Here is a 21,774-nt window from a genome sequence, read left to right on the forward strand (position 1 = left end):
ATTGTGGGAGGAAACCGGGAGCACCCAGAGGAAACCCACACAGACTCAGGGAGAATGTGCAAACTTTTCACAGACAGTCGCCTGAGGTGGGAATCAAACCCAGGTCCCTGGTGCTGTGAGGCTGCAGTGCTAACCACTGAGCCACCACACTGCCCACAGAACCATGTCTAAAGCATTGGTTCTGCCTTAACTGAAATATTGTGTCCAAATCCAGTACTGCACTTTAGGGAGGTTGCGAATTTCTTTTGAAGACAGGATGCAGCAATGATTTACAAGAATACCTCCAGGGACGAGGGATATCAGTTACATGGATAGATTGGAGAAACAAGGGCTGTCCTCCTTTATGAACGTGAAGTCAAGAGGAGACTTGACAAAGATCTTGAAGTTCATGTGGAGTCTAGACAAAAGTAGATAGGAAGAAATTTTTCCCACTGGTAGAAATTCCACACAAGGATCACGTACCAAAAGAAAAAGTAATAACAGAAAAGTCAAATTTGTGCAGGAGTGGTTAGGATATGGATTGCACTGCCTGATAGTATCATAGGGACAAATGCAATCATAGCTTACAAAAGGAAATTAGATAAACATCTGAAGAGAAAAATATTTCAAGGCTATGGAGAAAGGGGCAGGGAAGTGACATAAGTTGTTCCTAGAGGGAGATGTTTCAGAAATGACAGAGCAATCATCCTTCATTGGTGCTGTAACAATTCTACGATTCAAGAGGCTGTGGGTGCTGAGATCAATTAGAGCTTCAAGATTGATTACTCACTATCATTGATTAGGTAATGGCATCAATAGGTAGTATTTGAGGTAAGAGAATAACTGGATAAATGCAGCTGAAGTACAGATTAGGTACAGGCAGCACAGTGGCTCAGTGGTTAGCACTGAGTGGTTACCTCACAGCACCAGGGTCCCAGGTTCGATTCCAGCTGCAGGCAACTGTCTGTGTGGAGTTTGCACATTCTCCCTTTTTCTGTGTGGGTTTCCTCCCACAGTCCAAAGATGTGCAGGTTAGGTAAATTGGCCTGTAGTGTTAGGTGCATTAGTCAGGGGTAAATGTAGGGGAATGTATCTGGTTGGGTTGCTCTTTGGAGGGTCGGTGTGGACTTGTTAGGCCGAAGGGCCTGTTTCCACACTGTAAGTAATCTAATCTAAACAACCTAAAACAGAAGATGCTGGAAAAGCTGAGCAGGTCTGGCAGCATCTGTAAAGAGAAATCAAAGTTAACATTTTGGATCCGGTGAACCTAAAAAGGACCCAAAGACTGCTCTTTCTAAAGATTACGCATTCAAATACTGCATTCCATTTCTATGTTTTTTCTCTTTCACTAAACTAAGCTTTTTGATCTTGGAATGAAGAATGGGAAGCAGACCAGACTTACCTTCCGCAACACACTGCTTGCCATTTCCATAATAACCCGGATTACAGTGACAGCAGAAACCTGCAACATAGTCTCTGCACTGGCCATGAATCGAACACACATGACGGCTGTTGGCACAGGTGAGCTGTCTTTCTGTATTGTATGAGAAAACTGAGAAAGAGGAAAAAAAATATACCATGAACAAACTTACAGAAAAAAAATTTTCAACCTTAGCTAAATTAGGTTACATTTGGGTGGCACTAACAGAGGTTAGATAGGGATGGGCAGATAAAATGGGTCTCTCATTTATTTACATTTTCAACTGTCAAGAAAAAGACAGATACAGTAGAAGTAGATGCATCTAATAAAGGCCTAATATCAGGAGTACTATACCAATGAACACTTGAAATGGCATGGCATATAAGACTACAGGCTAAGTGCTGGAAAATGGGATTGGAATAGATAGATGCTTGATGATCGGTGAGGGTATAATAGACCAAAGGCCCTCTTTTCATGATGTAAAACTCTATTACTCTATTACAATCTATATCAATTACTTGGATGATGGGACCAAATCTGTGATAGCTAAAATTGCTAATAGCACAAAGATAGGCAGAAAGTGTTAAGAGGACATGAAGACTCGATAAAAGGAATTTAGACAAGTTAAGTGAGGCAGAACAAATTTGTCACATGGAACATATTGTGAGTACACATGGACTTGTTCTCTTTAGCAGAAAAGTATAGAAAAACAGTACACTATTTAAAATCGAGTGAGACTGTAGAACTCAAATGGTACAGAAGGACCTGGATCATGTATCAAGTTTTCACACAGGGTACACCAGATGATTAGGAAGGCAAATTGATGTTTATTGCAAGGGAAATTGAATATCAAAGTAGTGAAGGGTTCCTGCAGCTCTATAGGACCTTAGTTAGACTACAGCTAGAGTGCTAAGCACAGCATTGTTCTCCTTAAGAAAAGATACAATTGCATTCAGACGGAGTTCATTCAACCGATTTCTGTGATGAAACAGCAAGGTTATGATGAAAGGCTGAACAAGCTAGGGCTACACCTATTGGAATTTAGAAGATTGAGAGGTGGTCTTATTGAAACTTAAAACAATCGTAAAGGAACCTGACAAAGTGAATGTCAGCAGGGAGGCAGGGTGTGGGGGGGAAGGAGAAATAAATGTTGGGTGTCTTGGTAGAATTTATAAATGAGAAATGACTAATTTAAGACAGGGAAGATAAAATAATTTTTATCTCAGAGAACAGTTACGTTTGTGGAATTCTCTTCCCAGAAAGCAGTGGAGTCCCAGTAATTGGATTTATTCAAGGCTGAATCTGATTGATTTTTGATTATCAGGTTGAGTTGGGAATTATGAGTCAGGAATTATGATGTGGGGTGGGGAGGGGGTGCGTCCACAAACTGCATAGAGCAGAGCAGGATCAAAAAGGGCCAACTGGCCTTCTCCTGCTTCAAATTCTAGGTGTACTTCAGGGGGAAGAGACACGTGTGGAGCTGCTTGTTACAGCAAATATCATGCCAAGTGGATTCCCATGACAAGCAGGTCCAGAGGGCCACACAGACCTATATCACTGGCACATTCCACACCATGGAAAAGCAACATCAACTGTTTTACCAAATAGGAAACATGTTATGAATTTTTTGCCTAAGTATTACCTGGGCTACTATTTCCAGAGGAGTGCAGAGTACAGGACTGTCACAGGAAAATGATTTTCACATCTGCTGTATTAGAACTTCCCAAAGCCTTTCACAGCATCATAACTGGTCAGAATTTGATGTTTAGATACATAAGGAGATACATGGGAACAGGTAATCAAAATATTAATTAAAGGGGTTGATTCTAAGAAATATTTCAAAATAACAGAGAACAGTTGAAAGGTGATGAAATTTCAGATCTTAAAGTCTAGGCAGCTGAAGATATGGTTGCCATTTGCTGAGTGAAGAAAATTGGGATGCATGAGACCAGAACAGAGGAGCACAGAAACTTTGGAGGAATGATAGAGCTTAGCGATAGATTCGAGAAGCCATGGAGAGATTCAAACTTATGGATATGAATGTTAAAGTCAAGGTATCAGCAATTATACTGATACAGGATGGAAAAGGTTCCGATCCAAAATTAAAACCATATACTTAAAGTGGCACTCAGCCAACCACCGTGACAGGCAAGTTCTCCTGCAGAATAGGATTTTAACCAGACCAGAAAGAAAGCGGTTTGAGCATATTTTAAGACAAAAGATAAAATTACAAATCCAACAGCACTGTAGGAAATGCCAGTACAAAAACTTAAGAACAGTTTATCTTGTAAAACATTATTGATGTAAATTATTCATGAGAAAGGCAAATTCCTTAGCACAATATATCTGTTTTCAGTTGATTAAATCATTGAGCAAGGCGAAAATGAGGACTGCAGATGGTGGAGATTAGAGTCGAAAGTGTGGTGCAGGAAAAGCACAGCAGGTCAGGCAGCATCCAAGGAGCAGGAAAATCAATGTATCGGACAAAAGTCCTTCATCAGGCATTCCTGATGAAGGGCTTTTTTCTGAAACATTGATTTTCCTGCTCCTTGGATGCTGCCTGACCTGCTGTGTTTTTCCTGCGCCACACCCTCGACTCTAAAGCAGTGAGCAGCTGAGTCAGATTGAAAGTATCAAAGTCTTCTATCACTGGCATTTATGAGTCAGCTAATCGACTACAGCAGTGTTAAGGGTACTAAATATTATTCTTCATGTACCCAGCTGGGGTGGGGAAAAGAACTGGCCAGGATTGCTGTCCCTAATCACTACCCAGCAAAAAGGTCTGGTTGAGAACAGATTGAGCCTAACACAAACACAACCTATAAAAAGTAATCTTCACGCAAGTTCCAGGCAATGGTTATCATTGATGATATTGAAAGCAGAAAACCTGATGACATTCAATAGCATTTCCATTGCCAAATCACTCTCAATCTTCTGCAGGGTTGGGGTGTGGAAGGACTAGGATGGTGGGGAGTCACCCAAGGTGACCAGAGATTCAACTGGACAAGCTACATAAATCTTTGGATAACTGGAGAGGCTCATAGACTGGGTATTCTGAGGTTCACTGATTGACTCATATCATGACTGCATACAGCCTCTCCACCAAGTTACACATTGGGAGTTTGATCCTCCATGTGGGCTGCAATTTGTCCCATCCAACAAATGTAATACTAAGACTAGTCAAGATTTCTTTGACTGCATCTCCATGCAAATTCTAACATGTAGAATCTCTGCAGTGTTTTGGAATAACAACAACTGCATTACTATTTCTTCACTACTACTGGGAAAAGTCCTGGAATTCCTTCCTTAACCACATTGTCAGAGTATTAGGCTGCAGAAGTTCAAATTATCTTGCTGCCATCTTCTCAGAGGTAATTAGGAATAAATGTTAGTCTTGCCAGCAACGCCTAGACTTTGAGAGCATTTTAAATTCATTTTGAATAGTCACAATAGATGCGATTCTACCAGCGCACTCCCATGCTGAAACTACATCCCACCAAGGGATTTTCCAGGAATGGGGAATAAATGGAAAACCAATTGAGGATGGAGAAACCACATTTCAGAAAGAAAAAGTCACAAAGCTGGGTGGCAGGGTGAAATGTGAGGAGGATGTTAGGAGAATACAGGGTGACCTGGACAGGCTAGGTGAGTGGATGGATGCATGGCAGATACAGTTTAATGTGGATAAATGTGTGGTTATCCACTTTGGTGGCAAGAAAATGAAGGCAGATTACTACCTAAATGGAGTCAAGTTAGGTAAAGGGGCAGTACAACGAGATCTAGGTGTTCTTGTACATCAGTCAATGAAAGCAAGCATGCAGGTACAGCAGGCAGTGAAGAAGGGTAGGCCACTTAGAACAGAGTTGAGGAGAAACTACTTCACCCAGAGAGTGGTGGGTGAATGGAATGCACTGCCCCAGAGGGCTGTGGAGGCCAAGTCTCTGGATACTTTCAAGAAAGAGTTGCATAGATCTCTTAAGGATGGTGGAATCAAGGGTTATGGGGATAAGGCAGGAACAGGATACTGATTGAGGATGATCAGCCATGATCATGATGAATGGTGGTGCAGGCTCGAAGGGCAGAATGGCCTACTCCTGCACCTGTTGTCTATAAAAATCAAGACATCAAGAAAGGAGAAAGTGGAATTCAAGAAAATACAGGATACATTCAGAATTTTAAAATCATACAGTGGCTTTTTCAATTTCAGGACTGAATTTGGCTAAAATCATGAAACACAATATCTGCACACATTACTACCCTTAGATCAAACTCATTCATTGAGCAAATTCACAAGTATTTCAAGAAAAGAGAGTTGGTTGGAGGGATGCATTGTGCCACAAGTTGCATTTCCTTTCCTCACCCTTTATGTTGTAATATTCTTGTGCTTCATCTTGTGCTGAAGTGCAAAATAATAATGTTATGGTATGGAAAGCAGGGCAACTGAGACCTCATGAATGCCAGGACCAACAACATATTTATTAACCACCGAAATTTAAAGGACAGAGAAATAACAGAGAAGGCAAGAGCACAAATTAATGTCAACTGCATGCAGAAAAATAAATACAGGGTTAGGGTGGATTGGAAGGAGACAAAGCAATATTAAGATCCTATTTGATAAAATTTTGGATTAAAATTTCTCTAGGACTAATTTACTGCCTGGAGGAGAGAGTCAACAGTTTTATTGTTACCTTTCCAGGCCAAGCCTCTTAACTTTCATGTCAGACCCATAAACCGCATCACGAACAAAGTGTATCTCACTGCATGCCACAATAACTCATATTAACAGGACAAATACAGCAATTTCAAGACCGCAGTTGGGAAGTTCATGACAGAATTTTTCCTCAGTTTTGTTAAAGAGGAGTGATGGAAAACACTTAGCAATTTGTGATCATTCACAACTGCATATAATTTGTTCATCACAAATTACTAGATCATTTTATGCACTCACCCAATTTATGGATTTTATATATAGATAGTTTGTAACAAGTATACATAATCAACAAATCATCATACCATTCCCAGTCACATCCAACTCTGTATCCAACAGTTCAACTCTGCGCTGGGGAAACTGTGGATGCTGGAACTGGACTGGCTTTACTTTGATGTGTGTGCGAACCGGAAACTCCTCCACATAGCGGGGTTCTTCTGGAGCCAAGTTTTCCACATTCTGCTGTGAAGCTACCTTGTACACTACAGCATCCTCTGGTATGCCAACTTTTTCTTCTTCAGGAAGATTATATTCTGGGTCTGATCCATTCTCGGTTATATCCACATAGGAGTTCCTCTGATGGTCAATGGTTGGAACAGTACTAAAAGTACTCTGCACATAATCAGTATGGAACATGCTTACAACAGCAGAAAAAATGGTCTGGTTAGAAGAACTGCCCAGGTGGAAGATCCAAACTCCTTGTTCTCCAGCATTACTGTCTCTGTGAAAATAATAGTTTTATTTTTCCTTTACAGAATGCATTGAAATTGCCATGTTATAAAACTTTCCTTCAAGCATGCATTTTTTTTCCCACTAAATTCCCACTTATTAGGGTCAACCTTATTTTTAAATCTCCTACAAAGTGGAAACATCTTTAAGCTAATCTGATTATCACTTTTAAAAACCTCCTTTTGGCCATCCTTTTCCTAATAATAATTCGTTATAATCAATTAGTTCTGATATCATACTTATTAATCTTGCACTTTTTCCATTGCCTCTACATGCTGTGTGTGTCAGCCATGCTTCTGTTGGTAGCCCACACGTCTGAATCACAAGGTTCCAGTTCCATGCAAGAGTTTCAAATCAAAACAAGTTTAGCATTCAAGACAAATTTAAGACAAGTTTAGCATTACTTATCTGCTTTTTAATTCTGGGAAACATAGAACATAGAACAATACAGTGCAGAACAGGTCCTTCGGCCCTCGATGTTGCACTGACCTGTGAATTAATTTAAGCCCATCATCCTACACTATCCCATCATCATCCATATGCTTATCCAAGGACTGTTTAAATGTTCCTAATGTGGATGAGTTAACTACATTGGCAGGCAAGGCATTCCATGCCCTTACCACTCTTGAGTAAAGAACCTACCTCTGACATCTATCTTAAATCTATCACCCGTCAATTTGCAGCTATGCCCCCTCATACAAGCAGATGTCATCATCCTTGGAAAAAGACTCTCACTGTCCACCCTATCTAATCCTCTGATCATCTTCTATGTCTCTATTAAATCCCTTATTAGCCTTCTTCTCCCCAATGAAAACAGACCCAAGTCCCTCAGCCTTTCCTTATAAGACTTTCACTCCAGACCAAACAACATCCTGGTAAATCTCCTCTCCACCTTTTCCAATGCTTCCACATCCTTCCTGTAATGGGGCGACCAGAACTGCACACAATATTCCAAGTGTGGCAGCACTAGCATTTTGTACAGTTACAACAAGACATCACGACTCTGGAACTCAATCAATAAAACCTAACACACCGTATGCCTTCTTAACAGCACTCTCAACCTGGGTGACAACTTTCAGGGATCTATGTACATGGACACCAAGATGTCTCTGCACATCTATACTACCAAGAATCTTTCCATTGACCCAGTATTCTGCCTTCCTGTTATTCTTCCCAAAGTGAATCAACTCACATTTATCTGCATTGAACTCCATTTGCCAACTTTCAGCCCAATTCTGCAGTTAATCCCAAGACTCCCTACAACCTGCAACATTCTTCCACACTATCCGCCACTCCGTGACTTTAGTATCCACCTATGCTTGCATCCAAGTCATTTATAAAAATGACAAACAGCAATGGTTCCAAAACAGATGGTTCCTTGTGGCACACCACTAGTAACCGGACTCTAGGCTGACCATGTTCCATCAACCACCACTCATTGCCTTCTGACAGAAAGCCAGTGTCTAATCCAAACTGCTAAATCACCTTCAATCCCATGCCTCCACATTTTGTCCAATAGCCTACCATGTGGAACCTTATCAAAGGCTTTACTGAAGTCCACGTACACCACATCAACTGCCCCACCCTCATCCACATGATTGGTCACCTTCTCAAAAATCTCAATAAGCTTTGTGAGACACGACCTGCCCATGACGAATCCATGTTGACTATTTAACCAAATTGTTACTTACTAGAGGATTATAAATCCTATCTCAAGACTTTTCCTACAACAGACGCAAGGCTCACTGGTCTATAACTACCTGGGTCATCTTTACCTCCTTTCTTGAACAAGGGCATAACATTTGTAATCCTCCTGTCCTCTTGTACTAAACCTGTAGACAATGACGACTATAAACACTGAGACTAATTAACAATGCAACATTTTACCACATGTATGAGTTTAACATGCGCATCAATTAGTGGCACTATCTTACCTTGACTTTTCTTTTGATATTTATGCATCTGTTGAAGACTTTACATTGTTTTATAATCTAATACTGTTGTTTCACCTTGCTTCCCCATTTTTAAAAAAAAACTATTTGTAATATATCATCCTTAACCGATATTATTTTATTTTAATGCAAAATGAAAAAGAACTGGCGGCCATACTAGTCTGAAAACACCTGATCTCGGAAGCTAAGCAGACTTAGGTCTGGTTAGTACTTGGATGGGAGACCGCCTGGGAATACCAGGTGCAGTAGGCTTTTAAGGTCGGCACGGTGGCTCAGTGGTTAGCACTGCAGCCTCACAGCACCAGGGTCCCAGGTTTGATTCCAGCCTCTGGTGACTGTCTGTGTGGAGTTTGCACATTCTCCCCGTCTCTGCGTGGGTTTTCTCCGGTGGTCCGGTTTCCTTCCACAGTCCAAAGTTGTGCAGGTTAGGTGAATTGCCCATAGCTGAAAAATGTGTTGCTGGCAAAAGCGCAGCAGGTCTGGCAGCATCCAAGGAGCAGGAGAATCGACGTTTCGGGCATAAGCCCTTCCTGAAGAAGGGCTTATGCCCAAAACATCAATTCTCCTGCTCCTTGGATGCTGCCTGACCTGCTGCGCTTTTGACAGCAACACATTTTTCAGCTCTGATCTCCAGCATCTGCAGTCCTCACTTTCTCCTAAATTGCCCATAGTGCGAGGCGCATTAGTCAGAGAGAATGGGTCTGGGTGGGTTACTCTTTGGAGGGTCGGTGTGGACTGGTTGGGCCGAAGGGCCTGTTTCCACACTGTAGGAAATCTAATCTAATTTAAACTGCAGATGTTGGAGATCTGAAATAAAGGCAGAAATAGCTGAAGAAACTCAGCTGCTCTGGCAGCATTATGGAGAGAAAATACAGTTCAAGTTCCAAGCCCCAGTGTCTCTTCTTCAGAACTAATAGCAGCTGAGAAAAGGTGATGATCATAAATACTTCCTCTAGGCATTTCTGCCTTTGTTAGTTATCATTTTTCACTCTTGCTTTTAATGTTTATGTAGTCAGTGTATGCCCTAAGTTGCAATTCATTCATACTCTTTGTTCTTCAACATCTCACTGGGTGCTGATAGTGTAGAATAAAAACTGCATGATGATATGTAGCTGAAGACATGGATTACTAAATGAGACATAATCAGATTACAAACTACAGCTAATCAAAAATCTCTGGGGATCTAAAAAAAGGCATACAGTTACAGACTTGAAGATAGCCTACTGTTTTTCAACGTAATGGAAGAATTTACAACCATTGTCAGAATGGAGGAAAATGGTTTTGATAACAAACTTGAAGAAAACATGCTGCCTTGGCAGAGAAATGGCTTGAACTGCGTGTAACATTGTTACATTGAAGGTTACAAAGATAGCATTTTAGTAACAAACACATTTATCCATGAGAGAAGAAGGACCGAAAGTCTTAACACATCAACAGAAAATCTTTAATGTAGGTTGGTTTTCTACAAATGTAAAAGGGCAGCTATCACCCTAATTAGTATATTAATCTTTAAATTCAATGCAATGGTACTGGAAGCAAACAATGGAATGCACATCCTGCGTATGCACAGATAGTGTCAGTCTGTAACTGTTTAAAGTGAGAGATGCTTTAAATGCAGCTCTGCTTTCTATAACCAAACAATGCTCCCTGATACACTTGGTGCTCTGTAACTGTTTCCATTTCAACATATTTTTGGAGCTATATTTATGATGGAAAGTTTTAAGATGAAGGCTTGCAATTAATGAAGCAATGCTGTTTTTTTCAACAGTTATTCCAGTAGCGAATTCAAAAAGCCTGAAAGTGACACCTGTCAAAACATTTTTACAAAATTCATAAAATAATTAGGACAAAAATTAAGAACCAATGTGGAACTCAAAACCTTGACCTTGGAATTAAAAGAGTTCCATTACCATCAAGTGAGGCTGTGTAGGAAATTTCTGCATTTATCCAAATTGCTCTCTTGTTCAAAGAAATGCAATTTTAATGAAGTAGCTGTGGTTACATAAGGTCTACAAGTGGCAGCTCTTAGGTATTTTAAAAATCACTGCACCACTTGCTACCCATCAACAGGAATGACACCAGAAACAGATGTGTGCATACCAGTGATTGCATTGTAGGCTGAATACACACAACAGTTCCTGACAACTTTCTGGTTGTCAGCAGGAGTCTTATCATCAAATGAAAGGATTGTCTGGTAACCTCATCTTTGACACTATATACTGTTCCTGCTTGAATAAGGACTGAAACATGTGGAGATCAGCATGGTCCTTTCTATGCATCACAGCTGCATAAACCATCCATTCTATGCATATACTGTATACTTACCACAACATACAAGCTTAGCCAAGATATGAAAGGTCACTAACAAAATAAGCTTATATACAAGATTCCATTCCCACTAGGCATCAAATGTAAGTGGTACACTGAAGAACAGTTTAGTCATTTAGTTTTTCATGCCTATTCTGCCAATCAATTAGATCATTGCTTCTCAACTCTAATTACCAGTCTTGGTACCAAAATCCTCAGCACCCTTTCCTAACTAAAATATATCCAAAATTACAGCCTTGAATTTCTTAACCAAACCCAAAGCCTTAGCAGCTTTTTAGGAGACACAGGTTCAGACTTTCATAACCCTTTGAGGGGTTGAAAATGCCAGTCCCAATTGCGAACTTTTCTGATCCCTATGTTCCAGTCTTTCCCCCCATGCCGGGGAAAATAATCTGTATATTTCCATTCCAATTCTTAGGCATCTTAAAATGTCTCAGTTAAGTCACTTAATCTTATAAACAGGAGGGAACAATGCAACATGTTCTTAAAACGGAAGCTGTCAAACAAAGAAAACCAAAGTCAATAAGCTTTCCTGACCACCATAAACATAAGGACATGAGGACACATTTTCTCTTGAGATCATTATATATTTTAAAAAATGTCAAAAAACTTTACATGGCAACAAAGAACAGCAATAGCTTTTTTTCACTTAGGGTGGAAATCACAACAGGATAGAATCACAAAATTCTACAGCACCAAAAGAGGACGTTCAGATCATTGTGTTTTATCAACTGAGCTATTTAATTCACACCAATATTCCTTCTCCAAAGCCCTGTAAGTTTCTCTTAGACAAATATTTGTCCAATTTCTGTCTGACAGAAGGAATAAAGATTAAGAGACATTTCAGATGAAGAAATGTTAAATTTGCTTACTGGTAAAGGTTTTTAACAGATTGTTCACTGCCAGATGTAACTGCATACGACGGTCCCTCGAGTGTAAATAGCACAAAACTGCTTTCCCCTCTGCTGAAGCCCACTCGAGCTGGTAATTCTAAGTCAATGTTATTTGCTGATTTGGAACGTGTTCCATAAAACTGCAAGCCATCTTCAGGGTAGAGCAGAATAGCATAGGAGCTGGATTCATCAGAAGCCAATATCACCTGGAAGGTATTTCTCTGGTAACACAAAAAGCCATCAAGATATCATTTCACATAGAGTCATAGAGATGTACAGCATTGAAACAGACCCTTCGGTCCAACCCTTCCATGCCGACCGGATAGTCCAACCCAATCTAGTCCACCTGCCAGCACCCGGCTCATATCCCTCCAAACCCTTCCTATTCATATACCCATCCAAATGCCTCTTAAATGTTGCAATTGTACCAGCCTCCTCCACATCCTCTGGCAGCTCATTCCACACACGTACCACCCTATGCGTGAAAAAGTTGCACCTTAGGTCTCTTTTATATCTTTCCTCTCTCACCCTAAACCTATGCCCTGTAGTTCTGGACTCCCCGACCCCTGGGAAAAGACTTGTCTATTTATCCTATCCATGCCCCTCATAATTTTGTAAACCTCTATAAGGTCACCCCTCAGCCTCCGACCCTCCAGGGAAAACAGCCCCAGCCTGTTCAGCCTCTCCCTGTAGCTCAGATCCTCCAACCCTGGCATCATCCTTGTAAATCTTTTCAAGTTTCACATCTTTCCGATAGGAAGGAGATCAGAATTGCACACAATATTCCAACAGTGGCCTAATCAATGTCCTGTACAGCCGCAACATGATCTCTCGACTCCTGTACTCAATACTCTGTACAATAAAGGAAAGCATACCAAACGCCGCCTTCACTATCCTATCTACCTGCGACTCCATTTTCAAGGAGCTCTGAACCTGCACTCCAAGGTCTCTTTGTTCAGCAACATCCCTAGGACCTTACCATTAAGTATATAAGTCCTGCTAAGATTTGCTTTCCCAAAATGCAGCACCTCGAATTTATCTGAATTAAACTCCATCTGCTACTTCTCAGCCCATTGGCCCATCTGGTCAAGATCCTGTTGTAATCTAAGGTAACCCTCTTTGCTGTCCACTACACTTCCAATTTTGGTGTCATCTGCAAACTTACCAACTGTATCTCTTATGCTCGCATCCAAATCATTTATGTAAATGACAAAAGGTAGAGGGCCCAGCACCGATCCTTGTGGCACTCCACTGGTCACAGGCCTCCAGTCTGAAAAACAACCCTCCACCACCACCCTCTGTCTTCTACCTTTGAGCCAGTTCTGTATCCAAATGGCTAGTTCTCCCTGTATTCCATGAGAATGTTGGAAGTTATAACAAATTAATCTGCTATGGCTCAGTGTGAATATTCTGACCTCTGAATCAGATAGTTGTGAGTTCAAGCCACCCCCCCCCCCCAGCAACTTGATACATTTACTCTAGGCTGATAACTCCAGACTCCATTGCACTGCTGAAGGTGCTGAGCTTTGGGTGAGACATTAAATCAAAGGGACAGAACAGATCCCACTGCAGTATTTCAGAGACCTGGTCAATTTATCCCACAATGAACACTCAAATCAGTGATCCAGTCATTATAACATGATTTTTTGCAGGAACTTCCACAAAGGGCTCCCAAACTATTTTACAGCCGTTCCCTACATGACCAATGCACAATGGCAGCAGTATGTGCAGGATGCACTGCAACAGCTCACCAAGACCCCTTGGATAGCACCTTCCAAACCTGATATCTCTACCATCAAGAAGGACAAGGGCAGCAGATACCTGGGACATCAGCTGCAAGTTCCCCTCCAACCCACACATCATGTCGACTAGGAACTGTACCATTGTTCCTTCACTATCACTGAGTCAAAGTCTTTGAACTCATTTCCAGAAGCACTGTGGGTATTACCAACATCACATGGGCTGCAGCAGATCAAAAACTGTGCTCATCTCCACCTTCTCAAGGGCAGTTGAGGATGGGAAATAAACATCATCCTAGCCAGTGACATTTGCACAATCAGAGACTGAATTTTACAAGCCAGGAAGACAATTGGTGAAGACGTCACTGATCAATCCAAGCACACTTTTTGAACAAACTCTATGGATGACTATGTTGGGACAGTTTATAGCACTGCTTCCCAACTTTTTTCTCCCCCCTCAACCACTTTGGCCCAATTTCAAAGCTTGAAAATTGTCATGACCTGATTGTGAGAAGTGTCAGAATGTTCCATGGTGGGGTCATGGTCCAGGGGGAGAAAGGAGGAGCTATTTGAGAGTTGGCGCTTAGCCTCTGCAATGTAGAGGTCAGTCCGCAAAACAATAACAGCACCATCCTTATTGACAGGCTTGATTACAAAGTCAGGGTTGTATCTGAAAGGACAGACTGCAGTCAGTTCAGAAGGAGATATGGGTCAAATGGGTAAGGGGTCAGGGGCAAAGAAATTGAGGTGACCAATATCACGTGATAGTTCTCAATGAATGGGTCATGTGCAGGTGAACAGCCAGAGGGTGGGATCCAAATGGGGGAAAAGTGTTGGAGGTGGGCAAAGGGGTCTGTGGCATAGGGAGAAGACTCTTATCCAAAGAAATAGGTATGGAGGCAAAGACAACAGAAGAACTCATGTTGTGCCCAAAACCAAGTCCTTTGTGGAGTATATAACGCTCAGCATCGGAGAATAGAAGATCATAATAAATACTTAACAAGAGGTGGAGTTGGGAGAGAGGGGATGAAATCAAAGGGAAGAGGCAGAAAGCTAGGTTTTAGAGGGGTATGGGAATCCCCAAGTTGCTGCATCTTATGTATTCCTTTATGCCTGAAAGGAAAAGAAAAAAGGTTTCTTGTCAGAACAGCAAATGAGTTGGAGGATAAAGGGGAACTGGGGAAGCAGGGCAGCACTATGTGGTGTTGTTGGAGCGAGAGGTCGAAATAGTGCCAGGTGTCACCATATGCACAGTGTGGGAATCTTAGGATCCGATGAGAACAGCTGTCTGAGGCAAGTCTCAGGATTGTGCACTAAAAATTTACTCCCACTCATTTGAAGAAGTCAATTTTACTAATAGTCACTCCAGCACTGGTACTGTATTCCAAGCAATCTCTGGCTTTACCATAATCTAAAACCTGAACATTAAGCATTTCATATAGTTATAGAAGGGATTTTGTTAAGGCACATATCATGATCTCATCTAAATATCAGCACGTACCTATACCAGGAGACAGTGAACATCCATTTGGAATGCGCCATAATGTTTTAACATCCCCTCCCTAGCCTAGGGCATTTATTGCAAATGTGACCCTTTTCCTGGATCATTAGCTAACTCAGCAGAGGACAGGATTTACTTCCAACATGAAACCCAGTAAATAACTTCTCCTTCTGATTTCCCATTTATTTCACTCTAGGATTGTACCGAGCTCATTACCTTATTCTGTGGTTGGTCTCCTCGTCTGAGCTCCTCATGAGCGGTCACATTGGCCCAAGTGGCAATGAAAATGTTGTCTGGATTGAAGTTTAGGTCAGGGAAACCTTTGCTTATCATCAATGCAGTACGATGGAGGATTTGTGGTGATGACTCCTGCCTGTAGTAGATCTTCCCCACTTCATCAGAAGTGTCCAGATCAGCCAGAAATGCTGCAATCGCACCAAATCTTGGTGGAAAAGTGTCGACATAATTTACTTCTGCAGAAGGTTTGCTGATGGTAATGATTCCATTTGTGTTTACCTTTAGTCACACAACAGATCACAGGTATGATTTTCAAAATTATATACATATATATTTTTAAAAACAGAAAATAATTCTTCTTGCGCTGTACGACCCTAATTACACGTGAAATCACAGCCACCAGAAACGAGATCATTCAGCACCTCCATCCTGTACTGCCATTCAAATATACTATAACTGGTCTGTGTCTCAGCCATAACATCTTCTGATGTCCTTTCACACACATAAAAAAATCAAATTTTCTACTAACTCCATTACCTAGATCTTTTCTGACAAAGTATGTACCAGTTTGGTTCATTACTGAATAAATTAACTCAAAGTTCAAGGTTGTGTCCCTTCAGCTCGATCCTCTCCACCCACCCTCCTCCCAAGAGGAAATAATCTCTGCTAATATACTCTCCTTAGAACATGCTAAACTACTTGGTTTTCGGAATTACTGCCCTGAAGGATGCAACCAGATGAAACCCTATTTTCTCCAATCACCTGCAATATGCACACTAAAAACAGAAACAGCTTCTCGCGGGAATCAAATTGCCTGACTTTAGACTCGAGAACTAACTTTCCACACAAACTTGATCAACGGGCAGTTAAACCAGATCCAGAAAACTAAATTGAAAAAGAAAACACACAGGAGGCTGATGATCGAAGAAACAGAGAGATTGTTGAAAATAAACAAATTCCTACGCCGACCACCTTAAATGAGGGATGGACTCATTTCTGATGTAGGTCATTCCATCTTCACTTAATTTTTATAGGTGGATATTTCAACATGTGCACAACTGCACGAATATATGTAACATATTTATCTGCCTTCACGCAACAGTTTAATCTGATGTTATCACGAAAACTGAACCAATGAAGTTTACGGTTGACGCTAACTAAAAAGTCTTTGAAAGGCTGGTCTAAACGGTTGAAATTCCAATTTAAACGAACATATTTATTAATCATTAGATAGTGGGCACAAGTAGGGTTTTTTTGCCCCTCGCCTTGGAACCATCGACAAAATAAATAATAAAATATTTGATCAATGGTTTCTCACAGGAATGAAATCCTCCCTCCCCGCCCATCCAGAAAAAAATCACAAGATTTCACCCCAGCAGCAAACTTGGGAAGACTTTTTTGTGAACTTTTTTTTTCCGGATGAGGAATTACCAGGTACTTACATAAAGGTTTCTAACAGTCCTGTCGAATAGACGCAGCGTTTGGCCCAACTTGACCGGCTCCGAGGTGACATCGTCCCCGGGAGCTAGCAACTTGTCCCCAGCGTCCTCCCCATGAGGGTAAAGTTCTCCTGAGGAGAGACCGCTCACAACAGCCGCCCGGAGCAGGACAGCCAGGAGCCACACTCTCTCCATCGGCATCATGCCCACAATCCAGACCGCTCCACAACTCACTGTGCCCAACTGACTGTCCGCGCCCACTCCCCACAGCAAACAGCGCCAGACCAGCCCCAGTAAACCACTGCAGCGCCCAATCACCAACACTCACTCCGCCCAGCTCAGCCTGAACGACAGCTCAACCCAGCCCGTTGCAACCTCAACCTCTCCGGAACCGCCTTTGGCTCATTGAAGACCACACGTTCAGTCACTCTCAAACTCCCGCTTCATGCACACGATCGTATTCATTCAAAACAGTCAGACACACGTGCATTTATTATATTAGAGTCATAGAGATGTACAGGGCGGAAACAGACCCTTCGGTCCAACTCGTCTATGCCGGCCAGATATCCTACGCTAATCTACTCCCATTTGCCAACACTTGGCCCATATCCCTCTAAACTGTTCCTATTCATATACCCATCCAGATGCCTTTTAAATGTTGCAATTGTACCAGCCTCCACCACTTCCTCTGGCAGCTCATTCCATACATACACCACCCTCTGTGTGAAAAAGTTGCCCTTTAGGTCCCTTTTATATCTTTCCCCTCTCAATCTAAATCTATGCTCTCTAGTTCTGGACTATCCCACCCCAGGGTGTTTATCCTATTCATGCCTCTCATGATTTTATAAACCTCTATAAAGTCACCCTTCAGCTTCAAATGCACCAAGGAAAACAGTTCCAGCCTATTCAGCCTCTCCCTACAACTCAAATCCTCCAACCCTGGCAATATCATTGTAAATCTTTTCTGAACCCTTCCAAGTTTCACAACATCCTTCCGATAGTATTAACCTGATTTATAAAAGTATTAGAACTTAAGAAGTCCACAAATATAATCTTACGTCGCTTCGACACTGCCCTCCGTTTTAAAGATAAACTAATATTCAGTTGAAGCATACAACAACTAGATTAGGTTTTAACTATCTTCTCTCAAGCAGGGCGATTGTCCTGCAGTCAGCATCACAGTGAACCAATCCAGGGAAAGTCAGCAGTTATAAGGTACTCAGCTTTGTATATTGGCAGTAACGTAGCTAATGAGTTTCAACTGACATGAAACCATTACCTGGAGTATGTTGGGTATGTCTTTATTCCTCTTATCGAGCGCTTTGTATGTGGTGTCCCTGCCAACACGGTCCATCTTTGACCTCTAGATGAAGTGGAAGATAGCTTGGGTGACTGCAAAAGCACAGGTTCAAGGAATGAGTCAGACCTGCACCCCATACAATAACACCAAGAGTATCTCACACTGATGACCAGGGTTTCTACCCAAAATGTAGAGGGAGCAGTGCTCCCATTAGCCAAGTTTCTGCCTCACCATGGCGGCACACTCCTTCCAAGTTTTTGCACACACCCAGCCTGTCCAAACCATATTCCCAGCATCTTCTGTCCTGACGGTGAAGGGTACAAAGGATTGATTGGCCCAGTCCCAAAGAACATAGCCTTGCTCTTGCCTCCTTGGCTCCTGAGGCCAGTTTAAACTGGTTGCAGATGCTCATGCTGACAGTGAAATTGAGCAGAAAATGGCAATGTGATCCACATACAGGATGTAAATCACACACAAACATTGTTATTGCAGTCTCAATCAATGATGGACAATGAGAAATCTTCCCAATCAGATCTGAAATCTGGCAAGGTTGACCATTTCCTGATGCCTTGTTTGCGTGTTGCATTGAACCTTTTACTGAGGAAGGGGTGACTATTCCAGGCAGGGAGACTTGCAGGTCATCCTCTATATAGATGCATGGTTGTTTCCTGCTCGGATCTGCTGTCAGTGCACAGACACATAAGCATATGCAACCATTTCAAACTGGTCTCGGGAGCCAAGGTAAGTTGAGGCAAGAACAAGGCCATGTTTTTTAGAACTTTGACCGACTGATCTTATACCCTTCACCATCAGGGCAGATGATCTGATGGTCAGGAGAGGCCAAGGCATGTACCAAACGTGGGAGGAGGTTATCATCAAGGTGAGGCAGAAACTGGGCAGACCGGAGTACTACTCCCTCTCCATTGTGGGTGAAAAACCTTGTCATCAGGTGTGAGGTACTGTTGGTGTAGTTGTAGATGCCTTAGATCTAACCTATTCCCCAAGCCTGCACCACCCCAATCATCTGACCCACCTTCCACTTCATCTGGCGATCAAAGATGGACTGTGTCCACAGGGACAGCATAGAAAATGTTCTAGATAACAGGGAAAGAAGGTACCAATGCTACCCTCATCCTCATGACCACCTTTGTGAATGGACCCTCAGTACAGAAGCACCAAGAGAAGTACTGAGGTTTTACTACCCTAAGTGTTGCAAAGGAGGGGTCTGGATATGTTGCTGTGGAGTGCTTCCAGTAGTTAGACCAATCTGTATCGCCTGTTGTTCATGGAAAAATTTGCAAAGAAAAGCACCTGTGACCGCAAGACAATCAGGAAGTGATCAGTATGGAGCGTCCTCGAGACTCTGTGGGAAAAGAAGTCATTGGGGAGATTGCCTCGTCACCAGAACATCCCAACAAGCATCGAGACATAGCTTAGCTGCTGGTGAGAAGAGCACTGCCCATCAGATCCTTCATTGTATGCCCAGTCTTTGTGTGCCATCGCACAATATCTTCAAAGCACTGCACTAGTGAGGAGTCTGTCACTCACCTTCTTCTGGAAAGCGCCTTTGTAAAGAAGGTCTGGAGAGCAATGTAATAGTTTTTGTCAAGGTTTGTCCCGAGCAGCTCTGTGACACAGGAGTCTATGCTCTATGGGCTGTTTTCTGGGACACAAACTGAGAAAAATATTGACTGTTATAGAGTCATAGAGTCATAGAGATGTACAGCATGGAAACAGACCCTCAGTCCAACCTGTCCATGCCGACCAGATATCCAAACCTAATCTAGTCCCACCTGCCAGCACCCGGCCCATATCCCTCCAAACCCTTCCTATTCATATACCCATCCAAATGCCTCTTAAATGTTGCAATTGTACCAGTTTCTACCACATCCCCTGGCAGCTCATTCCAAACACATACCACTCTATGCATGAAAAAATTGCCCCTTAGGTCTCTTTATTGGCCCATCTGGTCCAGATCCTGTTATAATCTAAGGTAACCCTCTTTGCTGTCCACTACACCTCCAATTTTGGTGTCATCTGCAAACTTACTAACTGTACCTCTTATGCTCGCATTCAAATCATTTATGTAAATGACAAAAAGTAGAGGGCCCAGCACCGATCCTTGTGGCACTCCACTGGTCACAGGCCTCCAGTCTGAAAAACAACCCTCCACCACCACCCTCTGTCTTCTACCCTTGAGCCAGTTCTGTATCCAAATGGCTAGTTCTCCCTGTATTCCATGAGATCTAACCTTGCTAATCAGTCTCCCATGGGGAACCTTGTCGAATGCCTTACTGAATATCACATCTACTGCTCTGCCCTCATCAATCTTCTATGTTACTTCTTCAAAAACCTCAATCAAGTCTGTGAGACATGATTTCCCACACACAAAGCCTGGTGAAACTTGTCGGTCTTCTGCTATAAACAGTTGACCTCAACTAAGTGTTGCAGACTGGCACATTTGAAGGGACTGGCACACTACATGCTGAGTGTTTAGAAAAAAATTTACAGGATGTAACTGGGACTGGAGGGTTTGAGTTATAGAGATAGGCTCGATGGGGACTTTTTTCACTGAAGCGTAGGTGGTTGAGGGGTGACCTTATAGAAGTTTACAAAATCATGAAGGGCGGAGGTGATGCATATGTTTAAGGTGAGAGAAAAACAATTTTAAAAAGATGTGAAGGGCAGCTTTTTTATACAGGGTGGTTTGTTTGCAGATTGAACTGGGAGAGTACGTGGTGGATACAGGTACAATTAAAAAAGATTAAAAGACATTTGGATATGTTCATGAATAAGAAAGATTTGGAGGGATACAGACCAAATGCATGCAAGTGAGACTTGCTCAGTTTGGGACCATGGTCAGCATGGACTAGTTGGACCAAAGGGTCATTTTCCATGCTGTATGACTCTATAACCCTAAGGATTGTGGCAACTGCAACTAAGGCGCAGTGGGGAAAGACCATTATTGTAAGGTCTTTCTGCCGAAATATAACAAAGGTCCATTCAGTTCTTAGATCCACCACATTGCCTCAAAATAAGTGTAAATAGTTCTCTGCATGAGTAGAAAATGTATTTGTTTTGCAGCTGCAAAGAAGCTTTCAAAAATGTCAAATTCAAAAGTATTTTTTTTCTCTCTCTGCAAAGACAGTATTGAATTAGAATAGGACCTTTAGTGTGTACTTACAGATAATCTTTAATGAATAAATTTAAATTTTGCAATTTAAAAAATGGGCAGAACATCCTGCAGTCAGCATTGCAGTGAAGCTGACTGTGGTGACTATCCTGCAATCAGTATCGGGGGGTAAGCAGGTTGGGGAGAGTATCCTGCAGTCAGCATCGTGGTGATGCAAGCTGTGGAGAGTATCCTGCAGTCAGCATCGTGGTGATGCAGGCTGGGGAGAGTATCCTGCAGTCAGCATCGTGGTGATGCAAACTGGAGAGAGTATCCTCTGCTGGAGTGCTGCGGGTTCGATGCAGTGGACGTGTACTGCCAGCAGGATTTCCCTGGGGCAGGCTATTTCGACGTGACCTTCAGGAGTGTGAAGAATT

The 21,774-nt window shown here is 42.1% G+C and overlaps 1 protein-coding gene and 1 pseudogene across 1 annotated transcript in view; one reads left to right on the forward strand and one right to left on the reverse strand.

Moving 5' to 3' along the window:
- The window catches only part of nid1a (nidogen 1a), a 97,939-nt gene extending 80,773 nt beyond the window's left edge, over window positions 1-17,166 (reverse strand). Inside the window, exons 1-5 of the mRNA XM_043680037.1 lie at window positions 16,929-17,166; window positions 15,466-15,765; window positions 11,989-12,230; window positions 6,413-6,828; window positions 1,382-1,531 (exon numbers count right to left, since the gene is read on the reverse strand). Coding sequence (XP_043535972.1) covers window positions 1,382-1,531; window positions 6,413-6,828; window positions 11,989-12,230; window positions 15,466-15,765; window positions 16,929-17,129 — 1,309 coding nt within the window. The 5' untranslated portion in view covers window positions 17,130-17,166. The remainder of the gene's footprint in view (window positions 1-1,381; window positions 1,532-6,412; window positions 6,829-11,988; window positions 12,231-15,465; window positions 15,766-16,928) is intronic.
- Window positions 8,932-9,040, forward strand: LOC122548696 (annotated as a pseudogene).
- Window positions 17,167-21,774: the final 4,608 nt, after the last annotated feature.

Source organism: Chiloscyllium plagiosum, chromosome 3 (assembly GCF_004010195.1).
Source record: "Chiloscyllium plagiosum isolate BGI_BamShark_2017 chromosome 3, ASM401019v2, whole genome shotgun sequence".
Taxonomy (NCBI): domain Eukaryota; kingdom Metazoa; phylum Chordata; class Chondrichthyes; order Orectolobiformes; family Hemiscylliidae; genus Chiloscyllium; species Chiloscyllium plagiosum.